Raw genomic sequence first — 19,155 nt, 5'->3', positions numbered from 1 at the left:
ACACGTAGACTGATTAAAGCTCATGTAGAGTGAAACATGTAGACTGATTAAGGTTGATGTAGTGTGAAACACATAGACTGATTAAGTGCTGCTGTAGCATGAAATGCGTAGACTGATTAAGTGCTGATGTAGCATGAAATGCGTAGACTGATTAAGTGCTGATGTAGCATGAAATGCGTAGACTGATTAAGGTTGATGTAGTGTGAAATGTGTACACTGATTAAATATGATGTAGAATGAAACAAGTATACTGATTAAAGCTTATGTACAGTGAAACATGTAGACCGATTAAGGTTGATGTAGACATGTAGACTGATTAATGCTTATGTAGAGTGAAACATGGAGACTGATTAAGGTTGATGTAGTGTGAAATGTGTACACTGAATAAAGCTGATGTAGAATGAAACACGTACACTGATTAAGTGCTGATGTAGAGTGAAACGTAGACTGATTAAGACTGATGTAGAGTGAAACATGTAGACTGATTAACTGCTGATGTAGAGTGAAACATGTAGACTTATTAAACGCTGATGTAGAGTGAAACACGTTGACTGATTAAGTGCTGATGTAGCATGAAACACGTAGACTGATTAAGTGCTGATGTGGCATGAAACACGTAGACTGATTAAGTGCTGATGTAGCATGAAACGTGTAGACTGATTAAGGTTGATGTGGTGTGAAATGCGTAAACTGCTGATTAAAGCTAATGTAGCATGAAACACGGAGACTGATTAAGTGCTGATGTAGAGTGAAACACGTAGACTGATTAAGTGCTTATGTAGCATGAAACGTGTAGACTGATTAAGGCTGATGTGGCATCAAACACGTTGACTGATTAAGTGCTGATGTAGCATGAAACATGTTGACTGATTAAGTGCTGATGTAGCATGAAACGTGTAGACTGATTAAGGTTGCTGTGCCGTGAAATGCGTAAACTGCTGATTAAAGCTGATGTAGTGTGAAACACGTAGACTGATTAAGACTGATTAAGCGCTGATGTAGCGCAAAACATGTAGACTTTTCTCATGGCCTACAGTGTGTGATGCTGCGACATGTTGCTTTTATGACTCAAGTGCAGCAGTCTGGACCTCCGTTCGCTTACATGTTTCAGCGTGATGAGCTGAGCTGGCACCCGTATGGGAATTGTGTGCTGGATTGTGACGGCGGGAGAACCTGGAGCAGCACTATATGGCTGACAACCTGCAGATTCTGATTGTTCCGTTTTTGTTTAAACGGTTGCAGAGCTCAGTACAGTCCGCGGCATCACTACTACAAACAATGGCGGGGCATTCACTATCTCACCGACCTATGACCCCGGTCACTCCGTTCCCCCTTTGAATGTCTCCATGAAAGGTTAGTGACTCAGTCATGTTATTACATGTTGTTGTGGAATGAACACGTTATGTGAATTGACGTGTTTTATCTCAATGCTGTGCAGATAGTTCTGCAGTGCAGTACTCAACGTCCTCCAGCAGTGGGCAGCCCGGTACAGAATTCAGTACGATACCCTCCAACCCTGTAAGGGGCACAGACAGCACACAAGGTGGGTGACATTATTATTATTATTATTATTATTATTATTATTATTATTATTATACAGTATTTATAAAGTGCCAATAGTTCACTCAGCGCTGTACATTACAAAGGGGGACAGAACATGTGACAGAACAATAACAATACAATGTGATACACGAGGGGTTCGAGGGCCCTGTAGTGTAGAGTGTAAGCTCCTCTGGTACAGAGACTGATGTGACTGTGGGGGAGGGGACATTAGAGCGTAAGCTCCTCTGGTACAGAGACTGATGTGCCTGTGGGGGAGGGGACATTAGAGTGTAAGCTTCTCTGTACAGAGACCGATGTGACTGTGGGGGGAGGGGACATTAGAGTGTAAGCTCCTCTGGTACAGAGACCGATGTGACTGAGGGGGGAGGGGACATTAGAGTGTAAGCTCCTCTGTACAGAGACTGATGTGACTGTGGGGGAGGGGACATTAGAGTGTAAGCTCCTCTGGTACAGAGACCGATGTGACTGAGGGGGGAGGGGACATTAGAGTGTAAGCTCCTCTGTACAGAGACTGATGTGACTGCGGGGGAGGGGACATTAGACTGTAAGCTCCTCTGCTACAGAGACTGATGTGACTGTTTGGGAGGGGACATTAGAGTGTAAGCTCCTCTGGTACAGAGACTGATGTGACTGTAGGGGAGGGGACACTAGAGTGTAAGCTCCTCTGGTACAGAGACCGATGTGACTGAGGGGGGAGGGGACATTAGCGCGTAAGCTCCTCTGGTACAGAGACTGATGTGACTGTGGGGGGAGGGGACATTAGAGTGTAAGCTCCTCTGGTACAGAGACCGATGTGACTGTGGGGGGAGGGGACATTAGATTGTAAGCTCCTCTGGTACAGAGACTGATGTGACTGCGGGGGAGGGGACATTAGAGTGTCAGCTCCTCTGGTGCACAGACTGATGTGACTGCGGGGGAGGGGACATTAGAGTGTAAGCTCCTCTGGTACAGAGACCGATGTGACTGAGGGGGGAGGGGACATTAGAGTGTAAGCTCCTCTGTACAGAGACTGATGTGACTGTGGGGGAGGGGACATTAGAGTGTAAGCTCCTCTGGTACAGAGACTGATGTGACTGTGGGGGGAGGGGGCATTATATTGTAAGCTCCTCTGGTACAGAGACCGATGTGACTGTGGGGGAGGGGACATTAGAGCGTAAGCTCCTCTGGTACAGAGACTGATGGGACTGTGGGGGAGGGGACATTAGAGCGTAAGCTCCTCTGCTACAGAGACTGATGTGACTGTGGGGGAGGAGACATTAGAGGGTAAGCTCCTCTGGTACAGAGACCGATGTGACTGTGGGGGAGGGGACATTAGAGTGTAAGCTCCTCTGTACGGAGACCGATGTGACTGTGGGGGAGGGGACATTAGAGTGTAAGCTCCTCTGTACAGAGACTGATGGGACTGTGGGGGAGGGGACATTAGAGGGTAAGCTCCTCTGTACAGAGACTGATGTGACTGCGGGGGAGGGGACATTAGAGGGTAAGCTCCTCTGTACAGAGACTGATGTGACTGTGGGGGAGGGGACATTAGAGGGTAAGCTCCTCTGTACAGAGACTGATGTGACTGTGGGGGAGGGGACATTAGAGGGTAAGCTCCTCTGTACAGAGACTGATGTGACTGTGGGGGAGGGGACATTAGAGGGTAAGCTCCTCTGTACAGAGACTGATGTGACTGGCTCAGTGTTCTCTGTACAGCGCTGCGGTATATGTCAGAGCTACGCACTCGCTCCAGCAATGGTGTGACCGGTTTCTTGATATTGACTGCCATGGACCACGCCTGCCCAATGTGGGATGACACAGCCGCCGGCAGCCTCCACCAGGTGGGACATGTGACTGGGTGACAAAGGAAAGCAGCACCATCACACCATGTAAAATGCTAATAGGGACATTTATTTGTCACAAAACAGTGCCGTATTGTTTTGTAACCAATAAATGTCCCTATTAGCATTTTACATGGTGTGATGGTGACACATTTTTGATGGCACCATCCATAATTTGTCCATTTCGGCCCCCGTCATCATTGAAGTTAATGGCTGTAAGGAGTGTACTGGATCTTGCAGATTGCACAACGGTGGAGAGAATTAATGTGAAATGTACAAAATTTCCTCGACGCTCAAATATTGAGAAGAATATAATTAAACCATCTCTGGTAGGTTAGTTCCCACCACGCAGCTCCACCATCCATCAATTAGTTGTCGTATGCTGAGAACTTTGGTTCCTCCTTTGATTTCTGAAGGCACTGATAGGTGGAAACAGCCCTCTTTTAGGACAGTCACTTTTATTTTACCACCCCTAATGTACAGTTTACACACAGCACTGTATATTCTGGTCAGTCCCTGCCCTCAAAGAGCTTACAATCTAAGGTCCCCTTCTCACATACTAGAACCAATTTAGACTGGAGCCAATTGACCTCCAAGCATGTACTATGATAGGAAACCCACACAAGCGCCGGAAGAACATGCAAATTCTATGCCGATAGTGTCCTGCCCAGGACTTGAACCAGTGACCCCAGTGCTGAAAAGTAGAAATGCCAACTGCTAGGCCACTGAGTTTACCGGTGAAGTTTGGAGAATGCTACGGGGAGACTCTAGTTAGGCGTTCTGGTGTGTTGAGGTTCCGGAATATTGGCGTTACCAGGGGCGGACTGACCATTTGGGAACTCGAGCACTGCCCAGTAGGGGGCCCCATGAGATTCCCCTGGTACCTTTCATAGGTTTTTTTGGGTGTGGTTTGAGTGTGGGCCAGGAGATGGGGGCCCCATGATCCCCTATTGCCCGGGGGCCCCATGAGTTGTCAGTCCACTCCTGGGCGTTACTCTTTGAATACCTTTTAGGTGCCCCTCTAGCAGAGAGGTCTTTGCTTCTGCTCTCTTATCCTTCATATTTATATTCTTCCGTAGGTACGAACCCTTCCAGAGCACTGCCCGAGGGCCCGGGATCAGTAGGGGGCCCCATGAGACGCCCCTGGTACCTTTCATAGGCTTTTTTGGGTGTGGTTTGAGTGTGAGCCAGGAGACAGGGGCCCCATGATCCCCTATTGCCCGGGGGCCCCATGACTTGTCAGTCCACTCCTGGGTGGTACTCTTTGAATACCTTTTAGGTGCCCCTCTAGCAGAGAGATCTTTGCTTCTCCTATCCTTCATATTTATATTCTTCCGTAGGTACGAACCCTTCCAGAAGCAGCAGAACACAAACCGCTTACAAATCAGGAGGAACAAAAACTTTGGCGACCCAACACACTTCAGGAACCGCACAATGGATAGGAAATTCTACACTTTACAGTCAGCCGGTTTCAGGGAAAAATGAAAGCAGCTCTGAAAGGTTAGACATTGACTGTTTACTGTATAAAGGATGTGCTAAAATGAGACATTTATCTTATGAAATATATGATGTAGCGCCCTCTAGGTAGATAGGTTTTTTGGGCTAGTCAGTGGCTTGTTAGAAGTCTAGGGATGAGTCAGCCTGGGAGTGAGTTATCTCAAGTCAAGCTGGGAGGCTCTACAGGTCAGGGCGTCTGGAGTCCTCCCAACCTTCTAGAAACTGGAGGAATGTTCTAGAAGAGGGATGGAGGAAGGGAGGAGGCCTGGATTTTCATGTTTGAAGGAACCTGGCCAATCCCCAGGCAGGAGGTCTGGCATGGTGGCTAGGACAGCCCTTAAATGTGGGAGAGCCTGATCAGCGGGGGGGGTTTTTGGAGTCGGGTGGAAGACGAATTGAAGAATGGTGCTGGTGTGGGAGGCTCTACAGGTCAGGGCTTCTGGAGTCCTCCCAACCTCCTAGAAACTGAAGGATCTTTCTAGAAGAGGGATGGAGGAAGGGAGGAGGCCTGGATTTGCATGTTTGATGGAACCTGGCCAATCCCCAGGCAGGAAGTCTGGCATGGTGGCTAGGACAGCCCTTAAATGTGTGAGAGGCTGATCAGCGGGGGGTTTTTGGAGTCGGGTGGAAGACGGATTGAAGAAAGGTGCTGGTGTGGGAGGCTCTACAGGTCAGGGCTTATGGAGTCCTCCCACCCTTCTAGAAACTGGAGGAACTAGAAGAGGGGTGGAGGAAGGGAGGAGGCCTGGATTTGCATGTTTGAGGGAACCTGGCCAATCCCCAGGCAGGAGGTCTGGCATGGTGGCTAGGACAGCCCTTGAATGTGGGAGAGCCTGATCAGCGGGGGGTTTTTGGAGTCGAGTGGAAGATGGATTGAAGGAAGGTGCTGGTGTGGGAGGCTCTACAGGTCAGGGCTTATGGAGTCCTCCCACCCTTCTAGAAACTGGAGGAACTTTCTAGAAGAGGGCTGGAGGAAGGGAGGAGGCCTGGATTTGCATGTTTGAGGGAACCTGGCCATTCCCTGGGCAGGAGGCTTGGCATGGTGGCTAGGACAGCCCTTAAATGTGGGAGAGCCTGATCAGCAGGGGGGGTTTTGGAGTCAGGTGGAAAACGGATTCAAGGAAGGTGCTGGTGTAGAGCCTGGAAGGGACACCAACATAGGGGGACCTGTCTACAGGTTGGAGCTAGACTGAAGGATCTCCACTGCCCTACAGTCTACTTGGGAGAGACAGCCTGTCAGCAGGGAAGGAGCCAATCCCAGCGTAAGGCCTGAAAGTAGCTGCAACCCATTAAGCTACAGGACAGGACAGTGTGAGTACTTCTACACCGCCTGGGCCACAAATAGGAGAAGGCGGTCAGGGGCAATACCCAATTAGTTCTCATCTGGCACTACTCCAGGGTAGATATTGGAATCCCTTGCACAGGGATATCCTCAGGACAGCCGGGTGGATGAGGAGGGCTACATCTGGGGTCTGAGAAGGTTCACCAAAGGGGGCGCAGTGCTCCTTACTAAGATTTTTGTTGAATTTTTGTCCACATTTTTGTACATTTTGTTGCTAAGAAGTTGTTTTACAGTTCCTTGGGCATCCCATATACCCCTGCACCCCATCCAAGTTATTAAGCCCTAATAAAAACAACAAAAACAAGCTCAAGTTTTACTGACTGGACTGGAAAATGTGTTTTGCCTGGCTGTGCAGAGCTTAGGGGGACCCAGTAAAATCCAGCGGCCCTCAAGGGGGTAGCGTTAAAATAAGAAAGTATGAAATGGCTAAACTGTTCTGTAGAGCGTTCCTCAGCTCTGTCTGAGGTCGGGTTTGGGAGCCAAGGTAACAAAGATTCCCCTATTTCTAAACTTTGTAGGAGATGGTTGTTGAAATAGCGCCACTCTGAGTGTAGACGGGTAATATCAGGCAGATTTAATGGTAAAATTGCACTCACATAGGTAGGTAACAGGTAGGCATGTCAAATGATGGAGGTCCAGTGTGAACATCAGGCCCTTTGGCAGCGCTCTGGGTGTTTTCCTGCCGTTCCGGTGGTGTCCAGGGCTTGGGGAGTAGCAGAGGGGCGCAGGGAGGCTCGCAGGGATGATGTCACCGCATGGACCGGGTTTCCAAGATGGTGCGCGTTCAGAGCATGCTCACTCCTTCGTCAGTTTACCATTAAATCTTCCTGATTTTAACCATCTACACTCAGAGTGGTGCTGCGGTCTTTCTTCTCTACCTGCATTAGGACCAGGGGCAGCCTGACACATCATGGGGCCCCTGGGCAATAGGGGATCATGGGACCCCTGTGTCCTCGCCCACACTTAAACCACACCCAAAAACGCCTATGAAATGTACCAGGGGCATCTCATGGGGCCCCCTACTGACCTCGGGCCCTCGGGCAGTGCCCGAGTTCCCAAATGGTCAGTCCGCCCCTGATTAGGAATATCTACAAGCTCTTACAGCCGGCTGCCTCCATGGACAAGTCCATACTACTACAAGATCCCCACTACAGATGGACTTGAACACCACCTTCACATGGACCTTCTACTAACCCCCATTGCTGATGGTCCATCCCCAAACACACACAGGGTAGATGCGTCTTAGCGCTCCCTCCCCCCACTCACCTCTGCTGGTTGTTGCAATGGCTGAGAATCACGTTGAGACTGGTAATGGTTATGACCAATTCATTAAGGGGTAAAATTTTCGATTTTACATAAGGAAGGGACAAGAACCTTTGTGACTCTGAGTAAGGGCTTGCTCACACCATACGTCTTAGCCAATGCAGTCCCAATGCATGGACAAGGCAAAAGGCCGTCTCTATTTTCAAGTAGGGACTCGGTGAGTGAAAAGGAAAGAGCCAAAAGCAGGATGTATAAATTCCAGATTCAATTTCATTCTGACTCTTGTGTCCAAAGAACCCAATGTATTTCGAAGGTTCCAAGGGTCCCATTTCACGAGGGCTTGGTATTTCGAGCGATACAGAGGAGTAATTCTAGGAGTTAACAGGCATCTGGAGTAATCATACTAATTACCCCTGAGGATCCCTCCAATTTTTTCCATCCAATACACAATTTTTTCAACATTACAAAGCCCTGATGGAGGACTCTTTGAATCCCCAAAAACATGTTGGATTTTTATTATTAGTCTGAATAAAACTGCGTCTGGATTTATGTTCTGTCTTTTGGCTCTTTGGCACACCCAGTCCTTACTTCAGCAAACAGCAGACCTTCACCCGCCACTCCCGGGAGAGCTGACTAAGGAAAATCATTACTTCTACGCTCCTGTGGACCTTCAAGCTCAAAGCTAATCTAGATATCTAGAGGGAAGCTTTTCCAATTGTGAAAAATTCAAAAAATAGAACTATCCAGTTCAACTTGCCAGCCTACCCCAGTCTAATCACGGCTATTGTCGGCAAGGAACATGGATATGTATAACTTATCAACAGAGGGGGATAAGAAAAGCCAGTTCAAACTGCCAGCCAGTTGGCCAACTATCAAAAACCAGATTAACCTATCTAGAAACATGCGTTTAAAAACAGGGGTTTAGTTAGCACACATTTGCAAATACATACGCAAGCCACAGAGCCACGTCACGGCACCCTGAGTATCTGTGGTCCTGACTCTCTAAATCTAGAGAGTCCTCACAGTGGAGGCACATGCATTTAAATGGATAGAAACAAGGGCAGATAAACGTGAGGGGGCCCCACCCCTCATTAAAGGTTATGGGAGCGCACCTGACACCCACAATTTGTTCAACAGTACAAAGCCCCGATGGAGGACTCTTTGAATCCCCAAAAACATGTTGGATTTTTATTATTAGTCTGAATAAAACTGCATCTGGATTTTATATGTTCTGTCTTTTGGCTCTTTGGCACACCCAGTCCTTACTTCAGCAAACAGCAGACCTTCACCCGTCACTCCCGGGAGAGCTGACTAAGGAAAATCATTACTTCTACGCTGCTGTGGACCTTCAAGTTCAAAACTAATCTAGATATCTAGAGGGAAGCTATTCCAATTGTATCGTATTATCCATAAAACTAACCAAGGCATTTCAAGGGACTTTCCCTCCTTTCTTAGGGCTATGATAAAAATTAATATGTAAAGTATACATAGGTCTCTATTTGTGCACATAGGATGTACAGTGCCCTGTTATCTAAAGAGAACCTCTTACCTAATGGCTGAGGCTTCATCCTAACTAAGTCTTGTCACAGTTTAGTTTCCAGGCACAAGAACCTATTTGTCATTCTCATCCCCGTGCTGGTGGTCGCCTGCATTTCTATTCTCGCAGTACTCTTCGCTGTTCTTGTTAAAGTTCACAAAAATAAAGGTAAGATGACATCCTTAAGCACTATGATTTTTATCACCTTTTTTATGCCAAGCTCCCATTGGTAGCCTGTGATTGGGGTTTCAGGAAGGTCCACGTGATGACTGCAAAGAATCAGCTTGGAGACCACTGATGTGTTTCAGGGTTCTGTTCCCTCTTCACTACTCTTCACATCAAGGGACAGATGCTAAAAATGTGTCACTAGGGATAGGTTCACAGGTGGAACATTAGACGTTCAATATTTTTCAGTCACCATCCAGCTAATTTAAATGTCCTCCTCAGGCCATGAGCAGAAGAATTAACTGCAGGGATGTTGCTCCATGGTCACCTTGGGTGCTTTGCTGCTTGTTCTCTGCAGGTTTATGTTAAGTGGTACCACAAGAACCAGGTGCACAATGCCATATGTCCTTTTGTTATTTTGCTGCTTCAGTGACAGTGGCTTACCCTTGCTAAATTTTTATTTGAAAGACCTTCATCCCCATGTCCATCTCCAGGTCCTTTCGTATCAATTCAGCTGTGATTTCAAAAGACCATAATCTCTATATTCTTGTTTGAAGTAGTTGACTTCTATGGCTGGCTTAACACCTGCAGAAGTCTCCTCCTCTTCTATAGTTTGTCAAAGACCTGTAGCTGTCACCTCTTCTGCTATGGTTGACCAAAGACCTGTAGATTTATCCTTCTCTTCTATGGCTGGCCAAAGACCTACCAATGTTTCTTCCACTTCAATAACTGGCCAAAGACCTGCAGATGTAAGCTCTTCTTCAATGGTTGGCCAAAAACCTGCAGAAGTCTTTTTCTCTTCGATGGTTGGACAAAGTCCTGCTGTTGTCACCTCCACTTCAATAGCTGGCTAAAGACCTGCAAATGTCTCCTCCTCTTCAATGGCTGGTCAAAGACCTGCAGAAGTCTTCTCTACTTCTATGGTTGGCCAAAGACCTGTAGATATCTTCACCTCTTCAATGGCTGGCCAAACACCTGCAGAAGTCTACCCCTCTTTTATGGTTGGCCAAAGACCTGTAGATGTATCCTTCCCTTCTATGTCTGGCCAAAGACCTGCCAATGTCTCTTCAACTTCAATAGCTGGCCAAAGACCTGCAGATGTATCCTCCTTTTCAATAGTTGGCCAAAGACCTGCAGAAGTCTCCTCCTCTTTGATGGTTGAACAAAGACCTGCCGACGTCTCCTCCACTTCAATATCTGGCTAAAGACCTGCAGGTATATCCTCCTCTTCAATGGTTGGCTAAAGACCTGCAGAAGTCTCCTCCTCTTCTATGGTTGGCCAAAGATGTATAGATGTCTCCTCCTCTTCAATGACTGGTCAAAGACCTGCAGAAGTCTTCTCCTCTTCTATGGTTGGACAAAGACCTGTAGATGTCTCCTCTACTTCAGTGGTTGGTGAAAGACTTGTAGATGTCTCTTCTATGGCTCTCAAAAGACCTGCAGATCTAACCCCTCAAAGAACAACAGCTGCCCTGCCAGAAACCACCCCTTTTGGTGCAACTTGCCTTATGGCTAAAACGTTCCTGCTCTTCTCTCACCAAAAAGGAAGAATCTCGTCTCTTTGCATATTGGTAGAATACCTCCCTACCTGAGAAGTAGCATCTCGAAGGATTTAATACTGACAAGCACATAGTTACATAGTTAGTCTGGCTGAAAAAAGACAAAAGTACATCCAGTTCAACCATAGAAAGTAGACTGGCAGCTCCTTGGTTAGATCTTCAGTATAAGAGTTATTGGACTTCCTTGTGACAGCAGATTGGTGGCCTTTCTGTACATAGTACATACCAGGGGCGGACTGACAACTCATGGGGCCCCTGGGCAACAGGGGATCATAAGGCCCCTGTGTTTTTGCCCAAACTCAAAAAAGCCTATGAAAAAGGTACCAGGGGCATCCCATGGGGCCCCCTACTGACCCCGGGCCTTCGGGCAGTGCCCGAGTTTCCAAATGGTCAGTCCGCCCCTGGTACATACCCCAATTTACAGATTTGTCCTTGTATGAACATTTCTTGTTTATTTACACAGCAGCCAATGGTCCCACCACTGACCGGGAACATATCGCAATGATCGATGGAGAGGCAAAGCTGGAAAACGCACAACACAATGAGAGCAAAGTGTTTAGGTTGGCAGATCTTGAGGAACTTTCTGGAGAAACAGGTCTGTCCATTTAGTATCTGGTACATGCCCTAAGTGGTAGTAAAGTGGACTTATCATACACACCCCATTATTCATACACGCCCCGTGATTCATACACACCCAGGGGTGGACTGACAACTCATGGGGCTCCCGGGCAATAGGGAATCATAGGGCCCCCGTGTCCTTGCCCACACTCAAAGCACATCCAAAAAAGCCTATAAAAAGGTACCAGGGGCATGTCATAGGGCCCCCTACTGACCCCGGGCCCTCGGGCAGTGCCCGAGTGCTCGAATGGTCAGTCCGCCCCTGGACACACCCCATGATTCATACACACCCCATGTGGTTTCCTCACTGATCCTACCATGAACAAAGCCAAGCCCATGAAGCCTTATACTCACAGTACGTCCTCAGTCTTCTGAATGATGGTGTGCATTATTTAACCGAAAGACGGAGGACATTGAAGAAGTACTACTGGGGACAGCATCAGATGGACGGAGTATCTCACCCTAAGCTGCCTTTTTTTATTACTGCTGGGGGCCAATTTTATTTAAATGAATTAAATGAATGAAATCATTAGATGGTAAGAGCTCATCCATAAAGCATTTGAGGTTGAAGCCTATGAAAAGGAACAGCACAGATAGGGTAAGTGTATGAGAGTGACAACAGGAATCCCCCAGAGACCCTGTGAGGAGTTCTCTGTATTCTGGTTTTCAGTTTTAGCAAAGAAAAAAAAAATGGAAGTGAATCTTAAATTATAATAATATTATTTCAGGTACTTATATATCTCTGTCAATTTGCGCAGCACTTTACATATATATTGTACATTCCCATCAGTCCCTAACCCTGAGGAGCGTACAATCTAAGGTCCCTAAATTACATTCATACACATACAGTACTATGGCCAATTTAGACAGGAGCCAATTAACCTTCCATCATGTCTTTGGAGTGTGGGAGGAAACCGGAGTACCCAGAGGAAACCCACGCAGGCACAGGGAGAACATGCAAACTCCAGGCAGGTGGTGCCGTGGTTGGGATTTGAACCAACGACCCGGGTACTGCCATGTGGAAGTGCTAACCATCCATCTTTCCTTCCTTCTTTCTTTCCATCCATTCATCCATCCATCTTTCTTTCCTTCTTTCTTTCCATCCATTCATCCATCCATCCATCCATCTTTCTTTCCTTCTTTCTTTCCATCCATTCATCCATCCATCTTTCTTTCCTTCTTTCTTTCCATCCATTCATCCATCTTTCTTTCCTTCTTTCTTTCCTTCCATTCATCCATCCATCTTTCTTTCCTTCCATTCATCCATCCATCTTTCTTTCCTTCCATTCATCCATCCATCTATCTTTCCTTCTTTCTTTCCATCCATTCATCCATCCATCTTTCTTTCCTTCTTTCTTTCTTTCCTTCCATTCATCCATCCATCTTTCTTTCCTTTCATTCATCCATTCATCTTTCTTTCCTTCTTTCTTTCCATCCATTCATCCATCCATCTTTTCTTCTTTCTTTCCTTCTTTCTTTCCATCCATCTTTCTTTCCTTCTTTCTTTCCTTGAATTCATCCATCCATCTTTCTTTCCTTCTTTCTTTCCTTGAATTCATCCATCCATCTTTCTTTCCTTCCATTCATCCATCCATCTTTCTTTCCATCCATTCATCCATCCATCTTTATTTCCTTCTTTCTTTCCATCCATTCATCCATCCATCTTTCTTTCCTTCCATTCATCCATCCATCTTTCTTTCCTTCCATTCATCCATCCATCTATCTTTCCTTCTTTCTTTCTTTCCTTCCATTCATCCATCCATCTATCTTTCCTTCTTTCTTTCCATCCATTCATCCATCCATCTTTCTTTCCTTCTTTCTTTCTTTCCTTCCATTCATCCATCCATCTTTCTTTCCTTTCATTCATCCATTCATCTTTCTTTCCTTCTTTCTTTCCATCCATTCATCCATCCATCTTTTCTTCTTTCTTTCCTTCTTTCTTTCCATCCATCTTTCTTTCCTTCTTTCTTTCCTTGAATTCATCCATCCATCTTTCTTTCCTTCTTTCTTTCCTTGAATTCATCCATCCATCTTTCTTTCCTTCCATTCATCCATCCATCTTTCTTTCCATCCATTCATCCATCCATCTTTATTTCCTTCTTTCTTTCCATCCATTCATCCATCCATCTTTCTTTCCTTCCATTCATCCATCCATCTTTCTTTCCTTCCATTCATCCATCCATCTATCTTTCCTTCTTTCTTTCCTTCCATTCATCCATCCATCTATCTTTCCTTCTTTCTTTCCATCCATTCATCCATCCATCTTTCTTTCCTTCTTTCTTTCTTTCCTTCCATTCATCCATCCATCTTTCTTTCCTTTCATTCATCCATTCATCTTTCTTTCCTTCTTTCTTTCCATCCATTCATCCATCCATCTTTTCTTCTTTCTTTCCTTCTTTCTTTCCATCCATCTTTCTTTCCTTCTTTCTTTCCTTGAATTCATCCATCCATCTTTCTTTCCTTCCATTCATCCATCCATCTTTCTTTCCATCCATTCATCCATCCATCTTTATTTCCTTCTTTCTTTCCATCCATTCATCCATCCATCTTTCTTTCCTTCCATTCATCCATCCATCTTTCTTTCCTTCTTTCTTTTCATCCATCCATCTATCTATCTATTATCTATCTATCATCTATCTATCTATCTATCTATCTATCTATCTATCTATCTATCTATCTATCTATCTATTATCTATCTATCTATTATCTATCTATTATCTATCTATTATCTATCTATCTATCTATCTATCTATCTATCTATCTATCTATTATCTATCTATCTATCTATCTATCTATCTATCTATCTATCTATTATCTATCTATCTATTATCTATCTATTATCTATTATCTATCTATTATCTATCTATTATCTATCTATTATCTATCTATCTATCTATCTATCTATCTATCTATTATCTATCTATCTATCTATTATCTATCTATCTATCTATCTATCTATCTATCTATTATCTATCTATTATCTATCATCTATCTATCTATTATCTATCTATCTATTATCTATCTATCTATTATCTATTATCTATCTATCTATCTATTATCTATCTATTATCTATCTATCTATCTATCTATCTATCTATCTATCTATCTATCTATCTATTATCTATCTATCTATTATCTATCTATCTATTATCTATTATCTATCTATCTATCTATCTATCTATCTATCTATCTATCTATCTATCTATCTATTATCTATCTATTATCTATCTATCTATCTATCTATCTATCTATCTATCTATCTATTATCTATCTATCTATCTATCTATCTATCTATCTATCTATTATCTATCTATCTATCTATCTATCTATCTATCTATCTATCTATCTATCTATCTATCTATTATCTATCTATCTATCTATTATCTATCTAATAATCTATCTATCTATCTATCTATCTATCTATCTATCTATCTATCTATCTATTATCTATCTATCTATCTATCTATCTATCTATCTATCTATCTATCTATAAATCTATCCATAATATATGACACTGGTGCTGGATGCAGGTTTGTAAATACAATGTAACTAATTACAACCCTCATGTATCTCCGGTGATAATTATTTGGTGAATGTTGCCGGTTTAGCGCAGGAAATACTCGTCGCCTGTGTATAAATAATGATCCGTTGTCTTGTCATTCCTCCTGCAGACGTCTGATCACAGAGCCCCGGGTGTCCCATCTACAGAGTCGGATTTCTCGGGTGCTGCTCGTCTATAATTCTGTTTCATGATCGTCTTTTCGGCGGAGGAATGAATGAGATCGAGCGTCGGCATAATCCTATACAATTAGGAGGACATGGACAGAATGCAGACATTATATTCCTCTCATTAAATAATCAGAAATCCTCCTGCGCTATAAATGGTGAAAGACCAACCTTAAGCTGCCAACACACCCCTGCTGATACCTAGTACAGTGTAAACTCCATAAATAAATAGTGTGGCGCTCAAAATAAATAGATAAATAAATGACTAGATAAATATGAAAATATAAATATGTGACAAAATAAATAAATGAATAAATAAACATGAAAATATAAATATGTGACCAATTCATATAGTGTAATCCATGAAATACTCCCCAAAAAATGACATAAAATAAATATCAATACATAATGAATAACTGTGTATCATATAGACCTCAAGTGATCACATATACAATGAATCTAGTGTCTAAGATAAATGATCAAAATCATGCTTATACATAAAAAATAATATATTTAGTGACCAAGTAATATTGCACCCTATACAAAGTGAAAAAAGCGCTAAAGTGCCAAAGCAGGTGCAAAAAACATTTGTTCAAACTTTTGGACAATCAATGGAAAACACAGTCCATCAGGTGATAGGTATAACCATGCGATGTGTGGTGATAAAAAATTAGTGATTTGTGCCAAACTCCTCTACTAATGGTGGCTAGATTGCCTCCTCACCTCCTCCCGGTGACCCCTAGGGACCAGCAGGCTTGCAGGATCACCCTGGATCCCTAATTCAAATAGGCCGGCAGCTTTCCTCCTTCATTAGATCCCTTTGTGAGGCTCCTGTTTCTCTTACTCAGCCAAGATGTCTCTGAAGAACAATGGCTCACCAATCCTTAACTAGTTGCCGACCGCAGATAGCCGAATGACGGCTGCACTGCGGCCGGCCAGTTCTGGGTGGACGTCATATGACGTCCTCCCAGAACGCGCTCTCCTGCGCGCCCCAGGGGTAGCGCACCCGGCGATCTCCGTGATCGCTGTGTCCTACGAACACAGCTGATCACGTGATGTGGTAAAAGGCCAATCACAGCGGCCTTTTACCACGTGATCAGCGGTGTCCAATGACACGCTGATCACAGGGAAATGCAAGTGCCGCTTCTCGGCTGCACTTTCCTCACGCTGTCAGATCGTGAGGAAAGTACTGCCGAGAACCGGCAGTTGTCAGAGCGGGGATCGGCACCGATGAGTGCCCTGATGATCGGTGCCCAGCAGTGCCACCCACAAGTTCCGCCCACCTGTGCCCAGCAGTGCGCCCACTAGCTCCGCCCACCTGTGCCCAGCAGTGCACCCACCTGTGCCCAGCAGTGCACCCACCTGTGCCACTCTGCAGTGTCACACACCTGTGCCCAGAAGTGCCACCTACCTGTGCCCAGCAGTGCCACCCACCTGTGCCCACAAACCAGTGCCACCCACCAGTGCAGCCCAGCAGTGCTGCCAGTCAGTGCCACCAGTCAGTGCCCAGCGGTTGTGCCAGTCAGTGCCGCCAGTCAGTGCCCAGCAGTGATGCCAGTCAGTGCCGTCTATCAGTACCCATCATCAGTGTCACCTATCAGTGCTGCCTATCAGTGCTGCATATTAGTGCCGCCTATCCGTGACACCTCATTAATGCTGTCTATCAGTGCCGCCTATCCGTGCCACCTCATTAGTACTGCCTATCAGTGCCCTTTAGTGCTGCCTATCAGTTCCCATCAGTGCCGCCTATCAGTGCCCATCAGTGCTGCCTCATCAACCCACATCAGTGAAGGAGAAAAATTACCTGTTTGAAAAATTTTATAATAGAAACAAAGAAACTTTTTTTTTTTTTCAAATTTTTTACACTTTTTCTATTTATAGCGCAAAAAGTAAAGCGCCCAGTGGCGATTAAATACCACCAAAAGAAAGCTCTATTTGTGAGAAAAAAATGATCAAAATTTCATATGGGTACAATGTTGCATGACCGCGCAATTGTCAATCAAAGTGCGGCAGCGCTGAAAGCTGAAAATTGGCCTGGGCAGGAAGGGGGTAGAAGTGTCTGGTAGGCGAGGGGTTAAACTGCCAACACTCCCCTGCTGATACCTAGTACAGTGTAAACTCCATAAATAAATAGTGTGGAGCTCAAAATAAATAGATAAATAAATGACTAGACAAATATGAAAATATAAATATGTGACAAAATAAATAAATGAATAAATAAAATAAATGTATTTATTCATTTATTTATTTTGTCACATATTTATATTTTCATATTTATCTAGTCCAGCAATGGGCAAACTACGGCCCGGCGGACCTTTTAATCTGGCCCGCGGAGCTAGGCTCCCGCTAGGCTCCTCTCACAGTCCGCCCTGAAGACCGGTGTAGCATGAAAATCTGTCTCCTGTGAGGATCTGTCCCCCTCGACGTATCTGCGCATGTGCCGGAGATCGCCGATCGGCTGCTAATGCCTGAAACTGGCACATGCGCAGATACGTCGAGGGGGACAGATCCTCATAGGAGACAGATTTTCATGCTACACCGGAACGGCGCGGGAACACGGCGAGAGGAACGCGCGGAGCAAAGGTAAGTGAATTGACACAGGGGGGACTTGGGGACTTAATATGGGGGATGAATTAATATGGGGAATGAATTACTATAGGGGGGATGAATTACTATGGGGGATGAATTACTATATGGGGGATGAATTACTATGTGGGGGATGAATTACTATATGGGGGATGAATTACTATGGGGGATGAATTACTATATGGGGGATGAATTACTATATGGGGGATGAATTACTATGGGGGATGAATTACTATATGGGGGATGAATTACTATATGGGGGATGAATTACTATGGGGGATGAATTACTATATGGGGGATTAATTACTATGGGGGATGAATTACTATATGGGGGATGAATTACTATGGGGGATGAATTACTATGGGGGGGTTGAATTACTATATGGGGGATGAATTACTATATGGGGGATGAATTACTATATGGCGGATGAATTACTTAATGGGGGATGAATTACTATGGGGTATGAATTACTATGGGGTATGAATTACTATGGGGTATGAATTACTATAGGGGGGATGAATTACTATATGGGGGATGAATTACTATAGGGGGGATGAATTACTATATGGGGGGATGAATTACTATATGGGGGATGAATTACTATGGGGGATGAATTACTATATGGGGGATGAATTACTATATGGGGGATGAATTACTTAATGGGGGATGAATTACTATATGGGGGATGAGTTACTATATGGGGGATGAATTACTATATGGGGGATGAATTACTATAGGGGGATGAATTACTACAGGGGGGATGAATTACTATGGGGGATGAATTACTATATGGGGGATGCATTACTATATGGGGGATGAATTACTATGTGGGGGATGAATTACTATATGGGGGATGAATTACTATGGGGGATGAATTACTATATGGGGGATGAATTACTATATGGGGGATGAATTACTATGGGGGATGAATTACTATATGGGGGATGAATTACTATATGGGGGATGAATTACTATGGGGGATGAATTACTATATGGGGGATTAATTACTATGGGGGATGAATTACTATATGGGGGATGAATTACTATGGGGGATGAATTACTATGGGGGGGTTGAATTACTATATGGGGGATGAATTACTATATGGGGGATGAATTACTATATGGCGGATGAATTACTTAATGGGGGATGAATTACTATGGGGTATGAATTACTATGGGGTATGAATTACTATGGGGTATGAATTACTATAGGGGGGATGAATTACTATATGGGGGATGAATTACTATAGGGGGGATGAATTACTATATGGGGGGATGAATTACTATATGGGGGATGAATTACTATGGGGGATGAATTACTATATGGGGGATGAATTACTATATGGGGGATGAATTACTTAATGGGGGATGAATTACTATATGGGGGATGAGTTACTATATGGGGGATGAATTACTATATGGGGGATGAATTACTATAGGGGGATGAATTACTACAGGGGGGATGAATTACTATGGGG

At 44.5% G+C, this 19,155-nt stretch overlaps 1 protein-coding gene across 1 annotated transcript in view; it reads left to right on the top strand.

The window, feature by feature from the left end:
* Positions 1–15,457, top strand: part of LOC149449004 (polymeric immunoglobulin receptor-like) — a 31,406-nt gene extending 15,949 nt beyond the window's left edge. Inside the window, exons 5-10 of the mRNA XM_089693949.1 lie at positions 1,243–1,353; positions 1,439–1,543; positions 4,724–4,883; positions 9,075–9,190; positions 11,210–11,341; positions 15,036–15,457. Coding sequence (XP_089550075.1) covers positions 1,243–1,353; positions 1,439–1,543; positions 4,724–4,883; positions 9,075–9,190; positions 11,210–11,341; positions 15,036–15,043 — 632 coding nt within the window. The 3' untranslated portion in view covers positions 15,044–15,457. The remainder of the gene's footprint in view (positions 1–1,242; positions 1,354–1,438; positions 1,544–4,723; positions 4,884–9,074; positions 9,191–11,209; positions 11,342–15,035) is intronic.
* Positions 15,458–19,155: the final 3,698 nt, after the last annotated feature.

Source organism: Staurois parvus, unplaced genomic scaffold, assembly GCF_062004578.1.
Source record: "Staurois parvus isolate SC_StPar_1 unplaced genomic scaffold, SC_StPar_1.0 ptg000643l, whole genome shotgun sequence".
NCBI lineage: Eukaryota > Metazoa > Chordata > Amphibia > Anura > Ranidae > Staurois > Staurois parvus.
Note: the sequence above shows the minus strand (reverse complement) of the source record. Positions and strands in the feature narration are given on the sequence as shown.